This window comes from Coturnix japonica, chromosome 2 (assembly GCF_054131305.1).
Source record: "Coturnix japonica strain WE chromosome 2, WE-NBRP24, whole genome shotgun sequence".
Lineage (NCBI taxonomy): Eukaryota > Metazoa > Chordata > Aves > Galliformes > Phasianidae > Coturnix > Coturnix japonica.
In genome coordinates this window covers 18552486-18568981 of record NC_140664.1, presented here as the reverse complement: position 1 = coordinate 18568981, position 16496 = coordinate 18552486, and the positions used below count along the sequence as shown (strand labels likewise).

At 46.3% G+C, this 16496-nt stretch overlaps 2 protein-coding genes across 8 annotated transcripts in view; one reads left to right on the top strand and one right to left on the bottom strand.

Annotated features, from left to right (window-relative positions):
- Window positions 1-4969, top strand: part of GRHL2 (grainyhead like transcription factor 2) — a 60778-nt gene extending 55809 nt beyond the window's left edge. For all 6 annotated transcript variants that reach the window (XM_085539380.1, XM_015856106.3, XM_015856107.3 and 3 more), the window contains one exon: window positions 4-4969. In XM_085539380.1, the coding sequence (XP_085395506.1) occupies window positions 4-118 (115 nt within the window). In that variant the 3' untranslated portion in view covers window positions 119-4969. The remainder of the gene's footprint in view (window positions 1-3) is intronic.
- Window positions 4970-7074: 2105 nt separating this feature from the next.
- Window positions 7075-16496, bottom strand: part of NCALD (neurocalcin delta) — a 49187-nt gene continuing 39765 nt past the window's right edge. For both annotated transcript variants that reach the window (XM_085537169.1, XM_015856111.3), the window contains one exon: window positions 7075-15967. In XM_085537169.1, the coding sequence (XP_085393295.1) occupies window positions 15870-15967 (98 nt within the window). In that variant the 3' untranslated portion in view covers window positions 7075-15869. The remainder of the gene's footprint in view (window positions 15968-16496) is intronic.

The window sequence follows — 16496 nt, the reverse complement described above, 5'->3', positions numbered from 1 at the left end:
CAGTATCCTGGTAAACATGGATGACAACATTATTGAGCACTATTCCAACGAGGACACATTCATCCTGCACATGGAAAGCGTGGTTGAAGGCTTCAAGATCACACTGACTGAGATCTAACCTCAGACAGAGCCCTTTCATAAAGAACCCACAGCATTTCATTCTTCTTGGAAAGCAGAAGATGCCTTTGGAAGTTGACAGGCATTGATCAGAGAAACTGTTACAAGACTGCTTTGAAAATATTGTCCGTTCTGCACATGCACACCTACTGCATACGAGCTTGGGTTCGTCAAGCATGAGGCCACTCATTTTAACCTGGTCCCTTATTTATTACTCCCCACTCTCCACTGTACAAGCAGTTACCAGCCCCCAGATTTGTAACCAGATGACCCACTGCAAATGTGAAATGCGGCATTTTAGTCCATGCCTTAGTGTGGATGAGCTCATTCTAAAATATGGTGAGGAACCATGCTGGTCCATTTTCAGAAATCTGATGTAAATCACTTTGCCAGTAGTTTTCTCCTCTTGCTAAAAACTGGTGCAGTGCTAAAGGTGGGGAAAGAGGCTGACACAGTTCACTTGCTCAGACCGGTCCATCTCGCTAGTGTATAGTCTTGCCAAATACCTCTGGTAGTTCTCAGCATGTAGCAATGAGGACTTGTAAGTAAGGCGTTCAGCTACAAATGTCACTTGTAAGTAAATGGTAAAGAAACCATTTTAACCTTGTATATAATGTTTATAATATGCAATAATATATTTTAACTACTGTATGTGGGCGCGTTTATTGCCACTATGTTTTTGTACGTATTGGGTTTAGGGTTTAACAGAATTTTTCCTAGAAGATTAGATTTCTGCATTCTGTTAAGGAGTATGTACTGAGAATCTGATAACTGCGTCTGCATTCGTGCACTCCACCCCTGCCCACCCAGTTTTATACCAGAATATTGGAGCAAAAAGTGCTACAGCATTTGGAGTGTACTGTCACTGTGGGACCCACCTTTGGTTCCCAGGTCCCAAATGTGAAATGCAGCATTTTAGTCCATGCTTAAGTGTGGCTAAGCTCATTCTAAAATATGGTGAGGAACCATGCTGTACCTGTGTACTCCATCCAGCTGTCACCAAATCATAGAGGCAGCCCTGTGTCTGGTGTGCCTAGAGGCACACAAGGGATTTTTCCCTGGTCTCTTGGTGAAGTGAGGGCTCTTGAAATGAGCCTGTCTCAAACCTGTGGAGGAAAAGGTTCTTTCCCCAGCAAACTGCTCATTAAAGAATTCCTCTAGACTGCAAGAAACTTCAGACTCTTCTTCAGGGAGCTTGCTCTTGTATCTCCTTTGAATGATTCTGTTTTGATTCCTAGGACAGTTCAATGAGGTAAAAACTTGGGCTTGATGTAAATATTTTACAGAAACTGAAACAATTTTTACCAGTGCAAAGAGTGGCCCACACCCAATTTGCAGAGTTAGGCCCCTCTCACACAGGCTGGATCTGAACTATGCAGTCACATCATCAAGTTCCATATCTGTCTCAGGAATTGAGAGAGAAAGGCTACAGACTAATCATACCAGGAATGGAGTCCGAGACATGATCATCCCCAGCACACGCAAACTTGGCACCTCTCTCTCTCCTTTCCAGTTCCTCTGGCTGTCTTAGATTGCTTCTCACACAGTGCACAGTCCTGTGGTTTTCAGTTGTAAGCATTTCATTTCCCATGCATTGTGCGGGGATCCCATGAGACAGGCAGAAATGGGAGACCTTTCCTACAAGCAACCTTATTATTATTATTAACTTATTATTAGTTCTTCCTTCTAAAGATTCCTTTTTACTTAGTCACAGTATTTTTTTCATTAGCTGGTTAATGACGTAAAGAAACGCTGCTGAGTTTAATGGGGCTCCTTCTCTAGTGGTTTGAACTGTGGGGAGCTATTTACATCCAAGCAAAGCAGTTGGAAAAGCTGACCAGTCTGATTTGATCCTGTTTTTGCATGAATTGTCTTGCGAACTCTTGCAGTTTCTTAACTTCATCAGTGAGAGCATCCCATTAGAATCTGATCTTCAAATAGAAATGTCAGATACCTGTCAAAGCTGCTGCGCTACCAGAGCCTGTGAAAACTCTCTGCTATTTGTGTCAGGGCTATCACATTCAGCATCCATATGCATCTGGAAGGCAAAGTGTCTGTTTTGTCTGTCTTCTCTCCCTTTCTACTCATCTGTTGTGTGTTCTTTCTGCTCCTGATGCAGATGTGTGTAGTAATTCCATTGTCTTTTTATGGATACATACTCCAGTAAAGATGCTTTTGCTACATTGCTTAAGGATGGACATTTTGGGAATACAGTGGATTTCGGGTAATTTCATTTATTTCTGCTTGGCTCAGATAAAAAGTCTTTGCTGACTTAGCCCAGTTACTTTTCCACTCCCAAAAAATGGGGCAGTTTTGGCAGGTGGCATTAAGAACTGGGGCCAGTACACAGGACTTGTGAGCAATGCTGTTGGTTCTTGTATTTATCTCTTATTTAATGGTGTTTGGGATTCCAAGGAGTTTAACTGAGATTTCTCAATTGGTCACGATGTCCCAGCAGAGGCTGTGAGCTAAGCACAGCAGTGAATGCATGCAAGATTTGAGCCCTGCTTCTGCCCCTATCAGTGCCTGTGGTGGCTGGGATTGGCTTGTGGTGTGCTGCAGTAGGAGATGTCAGTGAGAATTTGAGCTTGACAGAGAAGGACGGGACTGTCCTGGCAGCACCAGCACCCTTGTTAGTATTTTATTCTTGTATTACACAGAGGTGGATCTCTCTTCTTTGGTAATTAGAGCTAGATTCTGCTGCATGCTGCAATGTCCAGCTCTGAGGAGCAGTATCATAGAATCACAGAATACCTTGAGTTGTAAGAGACCTCAGAGCACACCCATCCCCAACCCCCTGCCATGGGCAGGGCTACCACCCACCAGCTCAGGCTGCCCAGAGCCCATCCAACCTGACCTTGAGCATCTCCAGGGATGGGGTGCCCACAGCTCTCTGGGCAGCTGTGCCAGTGCTGAACACCAGCTCCCTCAGCCTTTCTTCATAGGAGAGGTGCTCCAGCATCTTCACGGCCTCCTCTAGACCTATTCCAACAGTTCTGCATCTTTAGTGTACTGGGGGCCCCAGGCACGGAACCAATACTGCAGGTGGAGCATCATGAAAGGAGGGCAGAGGGGAACAATCCCCTCTATCGCTCTGCTGGCCTCCCTTCTGTTGATGCAGCCCAGGGTACAGCCCTTCTGGGCTGCAAGGCACACTGCTGGCTTGTGGCAAACTTTTGTCCACCAGAACCCACAGTATAGGATCAGCAAAAGCTGCAGTGCTCCAGGAAATACTGGAGCTTAAGGAGCAGAGCTGCCTTTCCAATGCCATTTTAGGAGCTTTAGGTCAGGCACTGTCCAGGGAAGGAAAGTTGTTTCCAAGATTAACTGAAAGCTTTTCTAAATATATCTCTAAGTGTACAAATTCCTGGTCAGTAGCGAGAGAGCTGATCCTCCTGCCTTTAGCTCATTCTTACGGTCTCACTGGAGAAAGCAGGGCTGAGGAGGATGGGTAGGACTTATCCAAACACTAAGAATATTTGAGAACAACGACTGGAGCTAGTTGGGGATGATCTCCATTAACTTTATTTATCTGCCAGGGCCCGAGGACTTTGTTTTTCTGCTCCATATGCCAAATGCATCACAAGCATCTAAATAATTGTGAAGAGCACATCACCCTGCACCCAGTCAGTTTAGTTACAGCATCAGCTGCCACAGAAGCATCGAACCTGTGTGCTGGTCATGGCGAGCCACAAGCTGTCTGGGTTCACCGCCTCTGAGGGTTTGTTTGTTGATCAAAATCAAGATATTGGTGCTGGGGAGGGGCCAGCACCAATAATGCAAACTTCTGAAGGAGGGACCCATTCAAAGGCCACAAGGAGCATGAAGTCTATTGTTTAAAATGTATGTATTGCTTTTGTTTCGTGAAGAAGACCGATTAACGCCGTGTCTTCCAAGTATGAAGTAAGACTTGGCTATTGTTTAGCACACAGGAACATCTTAGTTGCCTCCTTTTGTGGCACTGCTCTGGTTGTTTACTCAAGAGAACAAAACTCATTTCCTTTCTCATTTGCTTCCATACAAAGAGTGAGAGCAGTGCAGTGTCTGTAGATGCTGTGTGAAAGACTATGACAGAGGTGCAAAAGGCAGAGTAGCCTTCTAAGCTCTGGCCGTGGTTCCTGCTGCAGATTTGGCACTATGTCCGTCCATTTGATCGTTTGCTACGAACACCCAGATCTCAGTCTTTCCTTTTACACACTCAGCTGCTTATGTCCCCTACGTGTAGCACATCCTTGCAGCAAAGCTTTGTTGATGTATGGCCATGTTCCCATCAAGGTATTTTGGAGGACTTTTTATCACTGGCTGTTAACTACAAAGAAAGTAGTTGCTTTTTCATTTTGTCCTTTTTTTCCCCCCTTCTTTTTGTTCTTTCTCTTTCCCGTGTGTTCTCTCTCATTAAGTCCCTGGTCATTGGAATTCAGAGATCAAGAGCCCTTTTTTTGCACGTTTTCCTCTTTCAGTCTGTGGATAGATTAAATGCGATCAATGAATTAAAACGATTGGTAAAAACTCAGCCCTCCAGCGGTCAGAGGAGCTGTATGTTGGTTGGTATGAAATTGGGAAGGAGTATCTTAGGGCCTTAAATGTAAAGCTCATCAAATGTTTATATGCTCTTCCATCTCCTATGAATTGAGACAAGATACAAACGAGTGTTTGTGCCAAACTTTGTAACAAGCCCTCGCTCTGAGAAACAAACTCTGTATAAATAGCGTGCTTTTATATTAAGGAATAGCTCATGTAACTTAATAGTGTTGCAACTGGGAGAGGGGTTTGATAAACTGTAAATACAGTTATTTTATTTTTTGTACATTTTTAAGAAGGAAAAAAATAAATATTCCTGCGTATGAGATAATATTTCTGTTGCTGTGCCATGGGGATGCAGTTCCTATGTGTGAACCCAGAAAATGTTCCAAAAAGAAGAAAGTAGGAATCTACGATACAAGAAAACAAGTGCAGAGACTGAAAAGAATAATCACTAAAAGCTGCATGTAAAAGCATGCACGTTTTCTTTCTCCCTCACCACTTTTCTGCCAAATACTGAAGTGTCAATGTGAAGTTGTCCAGCCTCAGTGGAAAAGGACTCTTAGAGTGCTGGGACAGCATTATCGCATTCATCTTAATGATTCAAATGCAAAAACTCTCAAGTGGAAGGAGAAAACTGATCTCAAACAAGTGGGTAGGAAAGAGGATCCCCCGTGATGCACCAGATCTGGATCTTCAGGCAAAGTAATCAGAAGAGTTGAACTCCCAAGAAGATTTAGGGCACAACCTCCCTCCCTGGCAGTCTATGGCTAGTCTAGAAAAGGCATAGGCTGGGCTTGAGCACCTCTCTCCTTTATAGGCTCCTCCATGTCAGCAAGGTTTTGCCTCAAGGTGCAACCAGAAGAGATGCAGTCACCTGCTCCCTTTGGTGGCTGGACTTTGCAGCCTGTGTTCATGTCACCAAGCAGAAGCACCTTGTTTAAAGGAAACTGGAATTCTACAGTCAGTGGAGAGACACAGAGGTGGACATCTTTAATGGAGGCAAAGGTGAACTGCTGACTTTCTCCAGTCCTGATCTCCTGGCATGTTGGAGTGTTCTGGGAAACCAGTGGTAATTCTGACAGTAGCACCTTTGTGAGCACAGGGCACCCCATCTACTCACACTGTGCTCTGTGTGCCCAAAGCACAGATGCATACTGGCCCATCCCTCTTCCAGTAAAACACTTTCATCAACCATTTTGATTCCCATGATTTACCTTTGTATTTTTTACAAATGAGAGCCCAGGAGGCAGAAACAGCTAAGCTGTGAAGGCAGCGTGGAGCAGCCCTGTTGTGCTACGGGGTGGCAGAGATCAGAGCTGATACCTCCTGCTCAGGGCAAGTCCTGACCAGAATGAGCTGCCATACAAGAGCCAACCCTGACATCTTGTTTTCCAGGCAGATTCCCAGGCCATGAGGGAAGAAGTCAATTCACCAGCAATCTCAGTGTAGAGCCTGTACTCCAGCAGCAACCAACAGGGCTGTGATGCCCTATTTCTTACATATTTCACACATTGACCGGGCTCTTCAGAGTAATCCCATTTCCTGGGCGCTGCCTGTGATAGAGGTTTAATAATGTTTTATAGGAAGTCATTTTACTGAATGGCTCTTGAGATGTGAATGCTTTAGGGCTAAGTGGCTGGAAGTGCTCTGCCTGATGTGAGAGTAGTGGCGAGAAGTGCTGCAGCAGGTGGGAACCACCGCAACTGCAGCAGTGCTCTGTGTTTCTGGGGCAGCTGGGTGTGCTTTGGCTGCCCCTTATCTGGGAGAGGGTGAAGCATTTCCCTCCTGGAGGGCTTGGCTGAAGTTTTTGAGGCTGATGGTGGCCTACAGCTCATGTCTCATATAAGAAGCGCTGAGGCCGCCGTGTCAGGGGAGGGGCGGCTGGGGGTGAGGGACAGGGTCTGCACCAGAGGGCGGTGGGCATGGAATGGGCTGCACAGGGCAGTGGGCACAGCCCTGAGTGCCAGAGTTCAGGGAGCGTTTGGACACAGCTCAGACACTGGGTTGGAATTTGGGCTGGGCCATTGAGCAGATGCTCCATCAGCCACCACCCTCCGGCCCCTTTCAAGCTGATATTAATGTGCTGTTTCACAAATTGGCTGGGTTTCATTAATCTGAGGTGGAAACAAGCAGTGGTCTCAGTTACCTCCCAACGGTATTTAAACTACTTTTAGCATCCTGGTGCTAATCCCAGCTCCAAATTTATCCCAGGTAAAAATGCGAGGAGCTTAAAGCAGATGCCTGTGGCTGCACGAGGAAACAGCCGCCCCTGGAGCCAGCAGCCCTCCCACTGCAACGTGCTGCCCGCGCCCATGCATGGCTTAAGCCTTCAATAAGCTGTGGAAATTGACTTAGCTGGGCACAGCCTGCCCGTGGGCAGGAGGGGGCCGTGGAGTTCCAGGCTGGAGGAGAAGAACAGCACATCCACGTAGCTGGCTGCAGCAGAATATTTATTAGTAGGAAAGAACATTTAGGGGAATTCAGTAGGAGAATTTGCGTGAACCTTCAGTATCCACCGTACATTGGTTGTCATTGAGATTGTTCGAGGTTACATATTTATATAAGAAAACAAAATAATTCATATTTAGGTGCAATCAATAATTCCAGTATGAAAAAGCACCATGTCACAAAACAGTTTACAATACAAAATTCTTCAAAATCTAACATTTAAAAACAATATTTGTTCAACAGTAATAACAATACAGTAAAAAAATTCTTATTATTTCCCTTCAAACAATACTGCTTATATATTTTGGCACTGGAAAAGAAACTATCACGAACGCGCCTTTTAACCACACAATGCTGTTTTGTGAGTGCCTATATAATGAGGAAAAACATGCTTTTGAAGTCAGTCACTTTGTCGGGTGCAGTCTGAGCTGCTTTCTCCTTCGTAAAGTTAAAAAAGAGAGGAAAAGGGATCGGTAAGCTGCAGCATGTCTTGCCTTTTGGCCCAGGACAATATCGGGAGAAGCATCTCTCTCAGAGCCAGCCTTGCCCACAGGATGGGCACGAGGCCCCCTGAGCCTGCCCAGAAATGTGGATCAGGGCCCTCAGATGGACCTATCCCACAGGAACTGACCCCAAACTCTATGCTAAGCTCCTCAAGGAGATTCTGACCTCACACTTGCAGCTCAGGCTAACGTTTAACTAAGTTGCAACTTTAGTCCCAACTGTTGTCCCAATGCAGCCAGCAGCATCAACCCAACCAGAGGTGACGACAGTAGGGCTGGGTGCTGCTGGGAGGGACAAGGGCTGGGGACCGCCGTGTGGGCCTCACCTCTGCCCATGATCCAAAAGCCTGAGTCTGAGAGAGAGAGAAAGCCAGAAGCACAGACTTCTTGGGAAGTTTCCTCTCAGAACTGACCCTGTGAAAATGAGAATGCGATACTACACGTCAAGCAACGGCGCCATGTGCAGCTACGGCCCTTGGAAAGGCTGATCCTAGTGAGCATGCAGTCCTTGGTGCTAGCTCTAAAAGCCAAACGAGAACAAAAAAAATTATTTTCAATAGTTTTTACATCTTACATCAAAGATGCCACTACAAAAACACAATAGTATCACACGTCAATTAGTACAGTCTTAAAAATGCAAACCAACACTGGAAAGACTTCCATACATTCTGCATATCATATGTACAGAAGAGAAGAGCTTCTCGAGAGGAGAGGGCAGTCAGAGAGAGATCATCTTTGGGGTGTTTTTTCTGAGGAAGTTGCATGATACAAATACATTTCAGCATAAGAAGACTTTTGCTGTGACACTAAGGATTCAGACAAGTCCTAGCTGGCAGCGAGCAGTGGGGACGAGGTACATGCTGGGCCACAAACACAGACACGGCCTTCTGCCACACCGTCTCCTATGACTTGGTCATCTGCTCTCCTTGTGGGGGTGGGGTTCACACGTCACTGCAAGTACACCTTCCTATAGCATGCAATGGCACAGAGACAAACCCTGAGCGCTGCCCACAGCCTTCCTGCAGGCACCACTGCCAGGTGTCCCTTCAGCCCTGCTGCCCAGTGAGCACTGGTTGGAGCCTCAGAGCATCACCGCAGGAAAACACAACAGAAGGGGAGAGAAAAGTGCGAACATCATGATAGCTATGGGCAACCACACATGGGGCACAAACAGTTTGAGACAGTCGTAAGAAAACAATGTGAGCCAAATTTATTGAACTCATAGTTATCCCTCTCCTTTCTGAGTTGCAAAAGTCTTTCTTAGGATATGTAAGTTTGCTTACAAGAATTCTTCTAGAGAGGTATTTGATTTTGCCAAGACACAGGACGTGCTGAACTCTGTGCTGCTGCAGTGAGTCTGCCCGTGGCAGCTTATTTAAAGGAGCGGTTTGGGGGCACTGGTCAGAGAGCTCTCCCCATGGAATGGCCATGAAATCAACGGGAATGGGACATTTGGGCTCCTTCAGCTATTGGCCACTCAATAGCCTCTGCAGCATCAGACTTATTTGTCCAAATGTACACAGCTGAATTTATATCTATTTAGTTTTCCATCCATGATGTCACCCACTGAGCAATATTTAAAAATCAAAAGATCAAGTGCTTCTGTCAGAATGTACTCGCAGCGGTCACCTCGGGTTCAAGTGCAAAATAGCACTGAATACACAAATAGAAACCACCAGAGTGCACGGATGGAACTGGAGTGAGCAAGTGGTAGAAATAAGCATATTGAAACGCAATTCAGTCTTCGTGCAAGAAACTTGCCAACAATAATAACCCCTATCTTCATTAAGCCCTTCATTTTTAGTGGGCACTGTGAGCCCACATTGCTCGTAATGCTCTGACACCAAGACTTCTACCAGTGTAGGGGCTGAGTGATAGCAGGGCTGAATTGGGGAGGTCCCAAAGTAAATAATAAAGCAAGAAAACAACTGAAACACGAATAAGGAAATCAACCAGAAAATGCCAAAGAAATGTAGGCCACTCTAATGGCTCACATGCTGCACAATGGCAACAGTGAGCTCCCTCAGACCCTCGTCATGCCAAAGTTATGGGGTTTGGTTTGGTTTGGTTTGGTTTGGTCTGGGGGGGGGGGTTATTTTTTTGTTAGACTTTGCTTTCAGATCCTAATGAAAACTGTTTGGTTGTCCTGGAAACAGGAAGAAGTTCATGATAGGGAATGAAAAGGTGGTGCTGATGGCAAGGAACTCTGTGTTCTCCCCCAGACAGCCATGTGGGATCCATTAATCTTCCCTCTGAGTGCAGCCAATTAACAGCACAATCGAAGATAAGAATTTAAGAGGATTTTCTCAGGTGGGTTTACTAATCGCCATCATCCCGTTCAGTGGGGGAACGTGAGGCCAGCCCTGAGTACTGCTCAGACCCAGTCCTGGCAAGGAGAGGAGCGGAGGTCACACCCTCAATATGTGCTTTGGACAGGCGGCAGGAAGAGTTTCTGCCTGACCTTATTCTATTTTGCCAGAATTATCTCTTGGACCTCAGCATCTGGACACTCCAGGCAGCATCAGGGCAGCACTTGCTGCACGGTAACGCATGGGAAGACACTGTTCCTGCTGGGAGAAACCAGCCCTCTGTGGAATAAACCATGCTAGCAGAAAGCAATCACTGGTCAGGTTCAGCCTGCAGTGCCTCAGCAAACACATCAGTGGTAATGAGAACCGCATTGTTCCAGAGGTGCGGCATGTTCTTGAAATGTTTAATACCACCACTGCTTAATAAAAGTAAATAAGTAGTGTGGTTAGCAAGGTGCATGCAGGAGGGACAAGGGCTGGGAACCAAACAGAAGCCGTTCTATCTGAGTTCAGCCTGGCTCCTGCAGCTGCCATGGGCATGTGTTTGTTATTCATTTGTAGACAGAGGGTGGGGATGGCAGCTGAGAGATGGGGCAAGGCTCAGAGAGCCTGAGTGCCTGCCCTAGGGGGGTGGGTGGGAGCATCTCTGCTACCAGGTCAGGGCAAGAGGGGAAGATCTCAGCTGTGTGTCAGCCATGCAGCAAGTGAACACAATGGAAAGGGTGGCTGGATGGCATCCTTATGCCTAGATCCCAAGTCCCCAGCCTCAGCTTGTGGTGTCCTGGGGCCTGAGAGGTCCCGCAGGCTGGAAAGGGCAGAGGAGCTCTTCTGCGCTGCTTGTAGCTAATGGGGAGCTCTGCCCTGGGCTTCAGACGCAGTTCTAAAGGCAGTGATGCAACTTACTGTTTGTCGTTGCTCTTGTCTTTGCATATTGCTCACTGCAACCCAAGTTCTACTTTTTTTCTTTGCTTCTTGTGCACTAGCCAATATTTTACAGGTGACATCTTGATCCCAACTACATATTAAATGGCAGCATGTGGGAGCCATGAGGAAATTTAACCTATGTATTCCCAGAAGCCACTCACATCTGGCCTGCTTGGCTGGTTCTGGTTAAAGTATGGATAGTGTTTCTCATCCTGTGAAAATCCACATCCCTGAAACAATACCTGTCTTGGTATGAACAATTTGGAACAAATTGGACAAGGAGGTCCCTTCACATCTGACATTGTTTTGCTGATCTCAGTGCTAGAAGGATCTAACAACCACTCCACTGATGGCCCTGATTCCTAACATCAGTGCCTTCCACAACTATCTACAGCCCCTTTTGTTCCTCAGTGCACCTGAAACAGCTGTTCTCACCTTCACTTGCCTGCAGACTGTTACCCCAGCTCTGAGAGTTAAATGGAGTTTCCCCCTTGTCCGCCATGGCCAAGAGGAAAGCTCCTGCCCAAAAGGTTTGCCTGCAGTTATACTTAGAAGCGGAACCAACAGCTCCCAGGAGGAGCATATGGCGTTTCCTAACTGAGGCACAGTGAACAGCTTGGCTGCTGCCATGCAAGGAATAGCAGAGCTACTCTGCTTCTGCAGCTGCACGTTCGTGCTAAAGGTGCTCAAAGAATATTTTGCTAGCACCTCTGACTCCATGCACACGACAGTGTTGCTCAGTTAGAAGATGCTGTGTTAGCCTTGTCTCAGAGCTGTGGAGCTGGCATGCTGCTGCTCTGTACCCTATCTGCCTGCTGCACAGTCAGTGGAAAACTCGGAGCCCTTATCAGCTGCCTGGAGCTTGCCAAGTTTCTCCGTGTTTCTGAGTGCAAGTTCTGCCTGCGATACCAAGGAAACTGCCTTCCCCCGCTTCCAGACTCCTACATGAGATTGCACCCGGTATGGCACACGTCTGAATAACTGTGCAATGGCAGGTAGAACATTCTTCTCCACTGGCCTTGCACCAGTTCCTGGACAACGAATTCCTGAGCCCAAAGACCACCTGGTTGCATGAAACCTAAGGAACACTGTGAGAGAGAGACACAAGGAGGGGCTGGTACAGCCACACTGGGGACAGGTCTCACCCAGCCCTCTGTCAGCTCACTTTGCACCCCTACACCAAGTTTCAAAGGGAAATGTTAGGAAGATGCCCCCTTTATCTCAGCTGTGCTACACTGCTACACGTAGGGGTTCCCTACCCACAAGCACATGTCCCCAGGGACCTGCCACTTGTCACCGTGCCGCCCTGCTCACATGTGCCGGGCAGTCTGTGGCCAACAGCCACGCGCTCAGCTCAGCTCAGTCTGCGGATTAGGGCTCGCCATCAGGTTACCGCTGCTCACCGAGTTTCCATGAGTCAGCTCAGCCCAGGTTTCTGCCCAAGCATGTGCTTTCAGCCCACAGCAGATGCAAGGTAATACGTCTTAACTTAGTCTGCAGTGCAAGAAAACCAGGCTAAGTCCCAGCACTGCACATTTTCCATCAGTGAGGAGGGCGCATCTCAGCTCATGGGGGCTGGGGATGGGTGAGCACATTGTGTGCCCCCGGGCACTGCTTCTGCACACAGACCTCTTCCAGACACAGAAGCCCTGTGCTTCTGGCTTAATGTTTTAAGTTACAGCTGTCCTGAAAATGGGGACATCATGCTTTCTAGCAGAGAACAACACAGGACAAAATGCCTCGGCAATAACATAAAAATCCTAATAGATCCTAAGAGGAACAGCACAGCACCATTATCCCAGGAACATTCACTGCTTTGCACTCCAAATAATGTCAGAACGGATCTTTGTTGGCCCCTCTCAAGCTTTAAGTGCTCACAACAACAAACATATGCTGGTTTTACAAGGGTTGCAAGTAACACAAGCCATGGATTTCACTTGGCAACTTCTGACTCAGAACCTGGTAAGCTGGGAATGCTGGAAAAATGGGACTGGTGTTTTCTGTGGATAAAGTCTAGAGGCTGGAAGTACTCATTCATTTATTTGGATGATGCACCAGTGAAGGTTGCCTTCTCCACACACAAGTACTACTTGACAATGTATCTACAAAACTGGGAGGTGACATGCAGTCTGGTAGCCTTCCTGTCCATAAGTATTTTTAACTGATCTCTTGAAAGCGTCTTGCGGTGTTATTTTTACAGTGTCAATTTGTTTTTAAAAGGGTTATGAAAGCAGCAATGCCTGCAAATGTCAATGGCAGCAAAGCAGAAAGCCCCAACACAGTGTGCAGCACCGCAGTCTCGCTGCTCTGAGGCCTGCAGATGCTCCCCTAACAAATTCAGCTGCTGCTCACTTTGAAAGTGCATGCAGATACAAGGCAAGAAAGGGACAGTAAATAGTTTAAAACAATACCAATCATCACCAGTAGTCAGGTAAAAGAATAACCATAGTTCAATCTGTAAATGTTTATGCAATACTTTTATCTCCAGCTAAGTCCTCTGCAGCTGTAAGCTGCCTCCCACTCTTCCAGACCTTGTGAGCTGTGGAAAGCATTACATCTCCACTGGTCTGCGGTCACACCACAAGCTGTGCTCTCACACACGCTGCACAGCAACAACATGTGAAATCTCAAAACTACCAGGAAAACCAGACTGAGATGAGGCTCTGGGCCAGAAATATCTCATCAAACTGGAAAGGGATGATGCAGACACTTAAGTAAAAGGCAAAGTTTTAGAAGTTTCAGTCAGATTTTCAAATTCATCCCCAGTAAGTGCCTGCTTTTGTGGGCCTGGGCTGCTCTGGAGCTGGAGGCCTGCAATGAGCCTGGAGGTGCTCTGTAGCATCTCTGCTGGTGCCTGCAGTGGGGATGTGATGGACACAGGCTTCTGCTTAGGAATGGCAGGCTCAGGCACTCCTTTGCAGGGTGAGATTTGTTCACAGGATACCTGACAAGGGTTAGGGAGCAAGAGCTAAGGAACATTTTCATCACCTGTAAGAATCATTGCCAAAATGTGGCTATAATGCTTGTAACACCTGACAGCACTAAGTATTGCAACCTGTTCATGTCTGTGCACATGTGTGCTTGGGCCTCTTCTACCTCCTCACTTTCCCCCACACACCTCTGCTCAGGATTTTAATTAGTGTCACAGGAATAAGGTTTCTGGCTTTCTGCAGTCATTTGAGACAAAGGTGTGAGCCTGGAGATATTTACTGAGTTACCCACTCATGGTCGTTGTGGTACAACGGATTAACAATGTCATCTTTAATTTATTTTCATTTTATTTTAATATGCTTTGCATATTAAACCTGGCAAAGGAAATGATCGTGAGAAGTCAAGTCTAGGAATTTCTTTTCTCTTAATTGTACATGCTACCTAGTGTTCAACAGAAGATTATTCACACTCTGCTACTTTTTCACAACTTCTGTTTAGTGCTTCCTTAGTGAATCATCATCTGCAAAGCAGACTTATTTTACTTAGTTTATTTTAAATTAAGGCTACCGGGGATTAGCATCTACAAGGTCACTTGACGAAACGCCAACCTCGCCTGTCAGGCAAAGGTCACACTGCCGAGCTCACGGCTCCCCATGGCTGTGGATTGCCCACATGGACACCTCGCCAGCAGGATCACAGAACGGCCTTCAGCTAATGACAGATTAATGCCAATTTAGTCAGCATAATGCCTCCAGTCACTAAAGCTTTTCTGTTGCAGCAGCACTTGTACAGTTACCAAGAAATCCCGTGTCTGCAATCCTAGCTTGGAAAGCAGCAACTCTGACCGAAGGATAAAGGTTTGCAGCAACACATTTCAGAACTCCTGCATCTAGGCGAAAAGAGAAACATTCAACATTTCTTTCAGAGCTGATGGGTTGATTGTTGGTTGTTGTTTTTTCTGTTTTAATTTTTATATATATAAATATACCATAAAACGTACAATTTCCTTGTTTTAGTACAGACTTTTGAACTTCACTAACATGAAGGAAATATAAATGCTACAATTTCATGCTTAAAACAAGTTTTGATGACAGCCTTCCCCTGTTACTGCTTACAGGAGCAGGCCTGGGAACTGCATTAGCTACGTGGAGAGAGACAAAAACACCCCCAGAATGTCGTACAACACGAGAACATTCAGAATAGCTGGTTTACTTCGGTTCTAGCCGCTCGCAGGTGTACATCAGTTCCTCGGCTGAATGCCCGCTCTCCTTAGCAGAAACTACTTTATTACTAACCTGAAAATTTCACATTCAACGTGTATCTCCCTTGAATTCATCATCAATACCCAGTTTTTAATATCCATGTCTGCCTTTGCTGACCCCAAATGGCAAGAGGTATCGTCAGTTGTGGATTTTGGGATCAGGACTGCAAATTGCTGGATTTTCAGATAAAGCCGTGTGAAATCAGCCACTGTAAACCAAGTGAAAACTGTTGATTGCATTATTATTCTTTTTTTTCCTCCTCCTCCTCCTCCTTTACAACCTTGAAAATGTTCACAGCATTGAAACAATGAAGCGTAGGTGCAGGGGTGCAGGCAGTGCAGCCCTCACCAGTCGTGCACATTCGTCATCCTGTCTTTGAGCTTCAATGGCGCCTCATGGGCAGGAGAGGAGATCCCAGGAGAGTCCTACCTCATCATAACCCTTTTGCTTCAATCTCTGCTACACTTTCAGGTCCTCTGGGTGAATACTCAGCTACTAAAGCAGCAACCCAAAACCTGTCATTATGTCTTGTTGCCAAGGGTTTGTTGTTGGTTTTGTCCTTCTCAAGTGTACTTTCCAAAACAGACACATTAAGAAAAAAAAATAATAATAATCTTTAAAACAATGATAACACCACAATATCTGTTTAAAACAGTACTGCTTGTGCTCTGGACAAATCGGTAAGAGCAATTCAGCATTCTTATAATTAATCCACAACAAAAGAAGCTATAAGATGCCACAAAAGAAGGCATAATTGGCCATACAGAGGCAACACTACCATGAATGTTGTTTGGCAAGGAAAAAACAAACAAAAAAAAAAAGCGGATACATAATTCATCCAAAGACTGGGTTCAGAATTGCCCGGCGCTGCTGGGATCACACTGCAGGAGTCTCACTATTGATGGGTCACTCTTGGCGCCTCGGATGAACTCTTCTAGGGAGAGTTTTCCTAGAAAAGAGACACGTTGACTTAGCATGCATGGGTGGTCGCTGCACACCTGCCAAGCCTGCAGGGAAGAGTGGTGGAAGGAAAGTGGCAGGGAGCAAAGGAAATCCCTGGGGGTGCACGGCAGATGGGTCACTTTCTCAGAACGCTGGTTTGGAGGAAGGATGGAGAGAGGACGGTGGCTGCACCCATGGATGAGCACTTTCTGTGGGGGCCTGTGCTGAGAAGTCAGAAGTACTCTAATCGGGTGAGGAGACATGGGGTCACATCTCCCCCAGTAACATGTGATTCCTTGTGCCTTGAAGAAAGGCGAGAGAGTGCCAAAATCCTCCAACTCTGAGGTAGGGTCGAGCTAAGGCCAAACATTCAAGCCCTGGTTATGACAGAGGTGAGACTGAGTCACATGAGAGTCTCACACGGGGCTTGTGCTTGCTCCCAGACCATGGAGAAACCTTTTGAAAAGAGGCTACAGCCACATTGATCTTTTTCCATAGTTCAATAATTCCTTGAGGTTTTTTTTTTTTTTAGGAAA